Source organism: Vigna unguiculata, chromosome 7 (assembly GCF_004118075.2).
Source record: "Vigna unguiculata cultivar IT97K-499-35 chromosome 7, ASM411807v1, whole genome shotgun sequence".
Taxonomy (NCBI): domain Eukaryota; kingdom Viridiplantae; phylum Streptophyta; class Magnoliopsida; order Fabales; family Fabaceae; genus Vigna; species Vigna unguiculata.
The window spans coordinates 20,100,125-20,110,191 of record NC_040285.1 but is presented as its reverse complement, the minus strand read 5'-3'; the positions used below and the strand labels follow the sequence as shown (position 1 = coordinate 20,110,191).

The window sequence follows — 10,067 nt, the reverse complement described above, 5'->3', positions numbered from 1 at the left end:
ATAAATAGCACTAGCTTGACAAAATAGGTTATTTTAACTTAATTTAGCTTGTTAGTAACTTCATACAATACACACTTATAATATCTTTAAAATTTTTTAATATGGTTAATTAATATCTTCAATTTGATCAAATATTACATTACATTCATGATAAAATATTTCTTTTAAAAAATTAACGTTTTATCTAATAAATAAATAAATTTAAATATATGAATTATATTATAATTGCATTTTAAATAAAAAATAAATGAATCCACTTGAATGTATGAATTATATATTTTAGAATTATAATGATCATCGTGACGTGAGATTAATTATAACTCGTGAATTTTAAAAATGTTAAAAGTTAACATAAAAGATCAAGATAAAATAAAAAAAATTAAAAAGTAAAAGTTAAGAAGATTAAATATCTTGATAAAGATAAAAAAAATATTTTTAGATAATTGATTTTCTCTTATATTAATTGTTGAAATAATGAAAAAGAAAAGATAGTTGGTTGAGAGAGGGTGATAACTTTTCTCTTATAGATGTGGATTTCAATTCATAGTAGGAGTAAATATTCTGTCAACATCAAATATAATTTTTAATTATTTAATTTTTTGAATAATATGATCAAATAACTAATATTTTATTGTTCTTTCTAAAAGTAACATACTTGGAGATAAGTTAAACCGCATAAAATAACTTTTATGCGGAAGTTTGATCTATTGATGTATTATGTAAGTATATAACTTTTTTTGTTTATGGAAGCCTAATATTCAATGGTTTGGTTGATAATAATGGGTAAGGAAAATGACTATTAAGAAGTGTATATATTTGTGTGTCAATGTCAAAAACTATTTTTAATGGTTGCTGGAATTTTGTCAATCCAGCGGCGTGAACATAATAATAATAAGATTACTAAAATTTCTCGTAAGAGAGGAATCTTCTCGAGAAAAATAATGAATTGGTCCCCATTTACAATAATAGGCATCATCATCTACTCAGATAAGAAGAAAATAACAATAAAGAGGCAACATTTTCAGTCATATTTCATCATCATCGTCACCATCTTCAGCCAAAAACAAAGGCAGAAAACCGTAAGCAATCTAAAACTACTCATTTCTTGAAATAAACTCTACATCCTCATCCTCCCTTATCTCTATTTGCACGGAGAAGCCAAAATAACAAAACCAAAACACTTCAAAAGGCTAAATATAATATGCTATCTAGAAATTCTAACCAAGAATAGAAATTTGTGACTAGATGTTTATCCCATCATAATCTATCACTTTCAGGCTGTGCTATGCAACTCAAAAAATGACCATTAGTATTCGTCAAATTCTGAAATTTCTGCTCCATCTAGCACCATCTCTTGCTGACGACATTCTTTGCTGCAGAAAGCTTTCTCTCCTCTGCAACACAACCCAGATAATAAGAGAAAAAATTATGTCTTCCTGTAAATAATCACTAGGAAGAAAATGGAATCGGAAGTGAACCTTATTACCTGTAAATAAAAATGTCATTTGTCTGCCGAAGATGCTTCTTGCAAGTGTGACAAAAGCTAAGAAAATTGAGTGAAGGTGAGAGAGTGTTATTGGGGAGGGAACAGTAACTTTCCACGATACAATTGTCGAATATATGTGTTGTTCTAGGATTAGGACCATGAGATATCACACACGTGTACTCCTCAAAAAGTTCCATCTCACTCAAACTCATAACACCTGTTGCAACCGATAATGGAGAATCCTTGGTTTTCGCAGCAAAACCAGCAACGTCACATGTTTTGGTTGATTCAGAAGTTGAAGGTGGTGGTGGTAGTGGAGGGATTTTCACCCTATGCTTAGTTCCAAAGAGAACACTTCCACTACATGGTTTAGCTGTGCTCTGAAGAACAGGTTCATCTTTAAGTGCACCAACAAGAGCAAGACCAATGCCTTTTGAGTCCCATGAACTTCTGTTTTCTGAGGGTACTCTTGAGGAGGCAAAAGTCTCGATCTTTTTCTCATGTGACAAAGGATTCCCAAATGGGGTTAAGGCTCTGGTGTCAAGAATGGACGTGGGGCTTCTCAGAGCCTCAGCTCCTGAGAGACACTTGAATGAGAAGTCACGGAATTTGGGTGAAAACAAAGAAGGAATGGTTCTTTTGTAACTCTGGTTTGGACTTGGCTGGGAGCTGTGATCACCCATCAAACTTGGTTTTGTGACAGCTCTTGATCTGTTTCTGAGCAGCATAAGTCCTTAATGAAGAAGAAATAACAGATGATTAAACCAGACTCAGAACAAGTAAAGTTTAGTTTAGTTTAGAGTAGAAATGTTAGCATAGGAAAACCACTATTTCCAAAACAAAACAAGCAAAAAAATAGAGTATACATGTACCTACCTTACACTTGAGTTTCAGGTTAAAAACAGTGGCAGTGTTCTGGGAATGTTTGTGAGGAATTTGTGACAGTGAAAAAAGAAGGGGTGATCTGAAAGTGTCAGACTAACTGAATTCTCTCTTGTTAATTTTCTTCAAGAAGGAAAAAAAAGGCATCTATGCCCATAAAACAGAAATGGTAGTGCAACAAGTACTGGTACTTTGGGCTTATGATTTTTCTTTTTGGTTTCTGAATTTTAATTCTGAAACTTTATGCAGAAGAAGTAGAAAGAGGAAAGAAAAGAGGGAAAGGTTTGGAGTTGGAGGAGAGAGAGGGATAGATGCCCGAATATGGTTTCTAAAGGAAGAAAAAGCAAAGCAAAAGATGTTTTTGTGTGCATGAAAATCAATCAAACGTTGTTACTTGAAAGCTTTGCTTTCATTTTCAATTTTCCTTTCACGAGATACTATTTTTCTCTCTATATAATAAATCGCAACTGTGTCATTTAAAAGAATGACCCTCTGGATTTTTTTATTATTTATTTTTGTCTTTTTTTTTTTATTCTTTTTCACTGATGACTGATCCAAGGTATTTTGTTCTCACTCTCCCTGGTTTCAACTTTCATGTCTCCTTTAGGAAAATAATAATAATAATAACTAAAGAACATAGACCTAGAGATTATTTAATTGAAAATAAATGAGTAGTAATATTAATATGGTTTTTTAATCATTTATTTATTTATTATTATTGTTTTCAAAATCAGATTAACATTGACAAAGCAACACTTGGATCTATAAATGTTTACGACTTTCTAATCTCGAAAACCTAAAATCTAAGATATTTTTAATGAATTTATCTTGAAGAGCATAACTACGAGTGTGTGTATATATATTGTTAGAGGTCCTATATACTGACGAGAATGCAACACACCGATTCGTTCAAACTTTTTTAACAAACAAAATAAAAATATGAAAAGAAGATTAATTAAATCCAAAAAAACTCCAAGAACTAAACAAAAATTTCTTTTGGTGTTGTGTACATTTTGAGATTTGAATTTAAGATTATGATGAAATTTAATATATTTTTGCTTTTTTTAATTTCAAACTAAGGTGTTGTTTTTTTAATTTAAAATTCTATGAAAAAAATATAAAAATTCCGTAAAAGGTTAGCATGCATATAATTTACTCTTATATCATTATTTTTAAACACAATTTGGTATATGATGTTTTGACTTTTTATACTCACATCTTTAATAATTTTTATGTGCAATTCACGCACCCTTCTTGGTATTATAGTCAACCAACTTTTTATCAAGTCTCAATACCCTCCTTTTCTAGTTTTTTTTTTTTTTTATTTCTTAATTTTTGATTGTCTATTTCTATCAAATTATTCTCTTTTATCTATTTTAAAATTGAAATTTAATAAATTTCTAAAGAAATTTTTAATAACCTTATGATTTAAATTATCTATTAATATATATATATATATATATATATATATATATATATATATATATATATATATATATATATATATATATATTGTATTAAATATTTGAAAAGAAAATTTTGTTATTCTATCCGACTTTAGTGTTATTATTTCGCCTGAAGGATATACCTTGTCTCTCGGGAAATTTTTGATCAAACATAAATAATATATATATATATATATATATATATATATATATATATATATAATATTATAAAATTTAATTATAATATAATTAATATATTAAATTTTGTATACGAAATTAACATTTATTTGGTATAAGTCACATGTTAAAATACTGTACCTATAATTTTTAATTTTGTACTAAATTTGTATTTTTTTCCCTTTTCATTAATTAGTGCATTTTTATATAACTTGGGGTGGTATATGTAAGGCCCCCTTTTTATTTCTGCCCTAAAGTTAGTGGGCTGTCCTTGTAAGTGGGCCTAAGGCCGGCCCAACAAATAAAATCACTAGGTCTGCCCTAAACATTTCACTTCTTCGCATTTTCAGAAAAACTATTGTCCTTGTCTTAGAGCCGCAACCGCCTTTCACTTCTGCTAGGGTTCCGACGTTCTTCCGATTCACGTTCCGTCTTGGCCATTGTTCTGCTCACATAAGTACCTTTAACCCTTACCGCCTCTGTTTCGTATAGCTTTCACAGTAACAGTGGAGACTCTTTTATAACTCGTTTCATCCACTGTTCCAGTGCGAATCGGGTTCTAGAGCTCCCGTGCTCCTTGTTCTGTGCCGGAAGACCTGTACGGACCCATTTCCAGGTACAGGAAGTTAGGGTTTCAGGTTTAAGTTGATTTCTGGTCTATTCTTGAGTTTGCTTGATGCTGTATGGTGAAATTATTGTGTTTGGTGCGTGGAATACCCTATATGGTTGTTTGGATCAAAAATCGTATCTACTGCAGGTGAATCCAGGGTGAGACCTGGTAATCTCGCCCAGGCGAGTCGGACTCGCCTAAGCAAGTCTGGCGGAGGCTTGCCAAAGCCTTTTTCGCCCAAGGTCGCCCAGGCGACCAGCTCTTTCATTTTGAGCGAACAGGCAACTCGCCCAAGCGAGAGGGATCTCGCCTAAGCGAGATCCAGTGCGTGCTCCTGCCCCCTTTTTGAGCCCTCGCCTAGGCGAAGAGGGACTCGCCTGAGCGAGCACGTCTCGCTTGAGCGAGATCCTTCCGTCGTGAGCGAGGGGCTGGGCGAGGCAGTGTGCTGTTTGGATGTTTGGTTGTTCCTGGATGGTTAGTATTGGTTTGGAAATGAATGGTATAATGAGAAATATGTATATAATGGGATGTTATGTATGCTTGGCATGATTCGTGATTTGTGTATGACGGGTTGGGTATGATCTTGGCATATGAAATGAATGAGTGGTTTGGAACTAAAGGAACATGGTATTGACATGAGAGGAGACCCTAGACTCCTGGGGTGGTGATGATCAGATGTATGGATTCAAAATGTGATGCGTATGAGGAATAAATCTCATGAATGGGTATGGAATTGTAAACACGATTTTGATGTTCTTCTACTGTTGTTTTATGAGTGTTGGTCCGTGTCAGCGTGTAATTCCTTGGGGTCTCTAGGTGAGACCTCCAGGGCTACGCTTCAGTGGTCGGGACGTAATTCCATGGCCCTTGTTAGTGGGTGTCCATGGTGGTGCCCCATCTGTATAACTAGGTAAGGATTCAAGGTAAGGTTGCATCCTGACACTCTGAGGAGCCAGTTAGTCTCACCTAGAGCGGACTGACTCCTGTGGTGAGAGTAGCAGGAGGCCTGAAATCCAGTAAGGGCTAACCTTGTGGTGAGGGAAATTTGATTCATCATAACACTTGTATTACATAGCTCAGGATCGAGCAACTCAGGGTCGAGCAGAGGTATCCACCACAAGTGCAAGCATCCGCTGAATCCGACTAAGTTATACGTATCCGGATGAGTCGAGTCGAGTCGTAGTGTATTGAATGAAGAGTCATGACATGCTTGGTTATTATATGGATATGGGATGATGATAATGTATTTGACTGTTTGATGAATATGTGTTGGCTCTAGCTTACCCGTTTTGTTGCATGGTTGTGTTATGTGGCTGTTCTTCTTGCGATGATCATCAATTTGATTGATGGGAGCAGATGGGCGAGGTTCTCGTGGTCAACAAGGGAATGGCGAGTCTGCTGCTTAGCCATCTGGGCTGGAGTTGTTCTATTCACTATTTATTTAGGGCTACGGCCCCTGTATCGTTTTATGCTTTCTCACTCTACACTCTTTGTTAGGATCGTATATGGTTTATGTTGGCATTGTGGTGTGCCTAGGTTGTAGGGGTTGTGTTGAGGACCCCAAGACTACGCTACTATACTTTTATCGCGTGACGCTTCCTTTAATTTCGTCTAATAATTAAATGGGACGTTACAGTATAAATTTAAGGGAGAAAAAGGTTTGTATAAGCTCTTAAATATAAATTGTGATAAAAGGGTGAAGCTTCCATGATGATTAAATACCTTTTACATTTAAGTTAATTTTCAATTAGTACACAATTACTTGTAAAATTATGCCTCAAACTAAAAAAAAAAAAAAATCAACAATAGTTGCTCTTCTTTCCCTTACATAAATGTAGCAATAGTTATTAGATAAATCCCACCAAAGGATAAAAATTTATGATTATTAGTATTTCCAAATTTTCACTTGCTAGTTTCATTGTTACTTGAGTTGAGTTTTTGCGAGAGAATATACCAATCATTGGCGGAACATGCATGTGATTAAGGGAGCCATGGCTCCCAAAACTCTTTAATTTTATTTTTTATATGTAATTTATGTATTTTAAAATTATATTATATATATATATATATATATATATATATATATTAAGTTTTGAAAAGTTTTTATCATTTTATTTATATATTTTTATTGTTTAAAAAATAAAATAAAAATCAATTTGATGGATGTTCGTTAATAAAAAAAATGATTGTGCTTTACATAAAGGTTTTTTTTTTCAGTAAATTATCAAAAAAGTATGAAAGTAAAAAGAAAGATAAAAAGATAATTGGAGAAGAGATTAAAGAACAGAGATTGAGAAATGTATTATTACAATATATCTCATAAATCAAGATTAATATTCTATTATGATTTATGTATCTTAAATTTATGATTCTCTTATTCCTATTAGGATGTTTTTCCTAACTTCAGTGTTTCCCAAATTAGTATGAACCCTATTCAAGATTTTAGGAATTTTTTATGAAATTTGCAGGAACCCTAATTATAGTTTTCCTCATATTAGTATAATTATAAATTATGAAATTTAGGGATTTTGTATTTTCAGTTTAAATTTGTAAAATTTTATGAATGTATCTGAGTTGCGTTACAAATTTTGTTACTCATAATAAATTAGTTGAATAGTCTTAAATCAAAATAGAAAGCAAAAATATTAGAAATTGAAAAGTACATCTGTTAATCGATGTGAACAAATAATTTAAGTAGAGGAAATGAAAAGTTCATTTATTTTAATTAATAAGAATAATTTATATATAAAAATTTTTAATTGGCACTCCTAAAATTTTTATTCAAGTTCCGCCACTGATACCAATAAATTGTTGATAAAGAATATAATGAATTAATATGTTATCTCCAACTTAAAATTTCATTTAAATAGTTTTTTTATATTATTTAATATAAAACTAAACTTATACTTTAAATCCTAACAAGTTGAATAGATAGGTGATAATTTTTTATTATAAAAATGATAGAGTATCAAGTTTGATTGAGTCATTACACACTAGGATGGTTGAAGTGTACTCTTTGTATAAACAACTTCTTTTATTTCTCTTCTATAAATAACTTTATATGTAGTTATGGCTTAACTTTGATATGCAGACACCTTTTAAGCAAGTTTGTAACTTGTAAGTTGAGGTAACCTATGAATTATTAAACTATAGTCTTGTTTGGAATAAATTATTTGCACATGTTTATTCTATAACTTAAATTGTGCAACATCCCATGTGAAAAATTACAAACTGCAAAATATTATCCTTTTTGAGTAGAAGATATACCTCAAATACACACAATGCATATTTGAGTGTAAGCATTAGATTGTAATTGTTTTACTTAGTTTTTCCACATAAAGAAGGGATCGCAATATGATTTATTGATTGTAATGTTTACATAATAGGATTAAGGGAATCATCCGTGTAGAATGTCTCATCAAATTGTGCTATTTCCTTAGGGTTGATGATTTATTAGTACAACACAAAAACAACACTTGTGCAAAACAAAAACATAAGGTAGTGGGTGAAAGTGTGTGGCTTTGTGGTGGGTGGTCCATCTACTCAATCAGAAACATGTGGGACATAAATGGAAATAAATAAAAGAAAAAGATTTCGGAATTTGGGAAATGGTGGGGCCCACTATGAAGAACGGTGTTGCTGTGGCTGCAACTTTCATGCTCCCACTCCAGCTCGACGCCAAATACGTACACTCATCATTTATTGCAGTATTTTCTACGCTTCTATGTCACGACATTTCTTGAAATTGAAAAAACACAAAATACCCTCACAAAACTGTTTTTTTTTTCTCTCAAAATAATATTATTTTATTAAATAAATTTGCTTCGCAGGAATTTTTTTATAAGTAGAAAACATTGCTAGAATTTACTTTTAATAAATTGTAAACATTTTATGCAGTTGAATGAAAAATGTTATAGATGCAAAATTTAAAATACTTTTTTATAAGTCAACAGGTTTCAATAAATTTTGTATGCTTTTAAAATTTCAAAATAAGAATAAATCTTAAAACATGACTATTTATTTATGATAATTTTTTTCTGAAAAATGTTTGCTAAATATCGAAAATAAAACATGAATTTGATACCAAAAGTAAACATTGTTAATGCTGGTTTTAATTAGAACAGAGATTTCATCTTAATAATATGCATACTAAAAACATTTTATGTATTATTATTAGGTTTCATTGATTGAAATAAAACCGAGTTTAATTAAAAAATAATTTCATCCGTATCTATATGAGTTGAATCTAGATTGTGTATTCATTTAACTCTATTGAACACATCTTCTTTTGTAACGAAGAAATCTCTCCGGAATGAAATTTTACAGGAAAAATAAATTATTATGTTTTTTGTTGGATTGTTATTAGGTTTCTTTTAATTACACTTTTACTTTTGTTGTTTATTAAAAACAAATACATATCTAAAAAGGGAAAAAAGAAAAAAGAAAAAAATGCAAGTATGTATAATGATATTACTAATGGAAAAAGAGATCAAGAAAAATAATAGATGTTAAATATTCTTCTTATATATAAAGAGGTGATTATTATATAACTCGAAAATTTGACTGTAAAATGTATTAGCATAAATTGAATAAGTTAAAAGAAAACTATTTCAATAAGTTAAAAGTACTCATAATATCCATGATATAAAATTTAAATAGATATTCACAAATATCAACTACTCTCTAAATGTAATACTATAAAGTTTTCTCATCGTTCAAATATAAATTAAAATTAAGCCTAAACAATGTATTCGAAATACTCTTCATAGTTTTCTAAAAATCAGAAATTAATAGAGACATACTCTTTAAAGCAATTATTACAAAAATTGTCTATCTGATACATTTTTAATTTATTAGTGTAAAAACATGCTTTCCGTCAAAGTATTCTATATAAATTCTTAATTTATTTATAACATTTTATATTTGTATATTGCCAACCAGAAATCATCTAATATATTTTAGAGTTTAATTTATGTAAACTCACAATATAAAAAAGTTGTGTACATATAGTAAAAAGTTAATATATTTATGATAGACAAATTAGGATTGAATGGCAGTATAAAAATATTTTAATTAAATTTTATTTATTAAAAAGTAGTTTTAGTAATATAATTTAATTAGAAGTAGGAAGAATATTTGATATCTTAGAATACAATTCCATTTTTTTATTTCATTTGGTTAATTCTAAAAGCTAAATATTAGGGGTATGCATTAGATTTGAGGAGCAAAGGAAGTTTATTCGTTGGATAAATCAACTTCACGGGCCATATTGATGAACCATTGATGCTACCTTTTCCAACCATATGTCTCCAACATGAGACTTTAATGCGTCTTTTTCAATTCCCATGGCTACACCCATCAAAACGGGTCCATGCTCATTTTGTTGTTTGATCATGGGTAGTTGGTAATGGTTGTTGTCGAATTTCCAACACTAATTGTTGTGATTTTTTTAGTTTGTTCGAATTTA

The 10,067-nt window shown here is 30.7% G+C and overlaps 1 protein-coding gene across 1 annotated transcript; it reads right to left on the bottom strand.

Annotated features, from left to right (window-relative positions):
• Nucleotides 1-956: 956 nt before the first annotated feature.
• Nucleotides 957-2,795, bottom strand: LOC114190028 (FCS-Like Zinc finger 8-like). Its single transcript, XM_028078777.1, has 3 exons — nt 2,363-2,795; nt 1,487-2,219; nt 957-1,394 (listed from the first exon to the last, which is right to left on the bottom strand). The coding sequence occupies exons 2-3, from the start codon at nt 2,212-2,214 to the stop codon at nt 1,307-1,309; spliced, it is 816 nt and encodes a 271-aa protein (XP_027934578.1). The 5' UTR covers nt 2,215-2,219; nt 2,363-2,795; the 3' UTR covers nt 957-1,306.
• Nucleotides 2,796-10,067: the final 7,272 nt, after the last annotated feature.

What these genes read in the sequence shown, in the direction of transcription:
- LOC114190028 (XM_028078777.1), bottom strand. Translation starts at nt 2,214, where the DNA reads ATGCTGCTCAGAAACAGATCAAGAGCTGTCACAAAACCAAGTTTGATG. An exon ending in AATGACATTTTTATTTACAG is followed by an intron (nt 1,395 to 1,486) that starts GTAATAAGGTTC and finishes GTTGTGTTGCAG; the next exon opens with AGGAGAGAAAGCTTTCTGCA.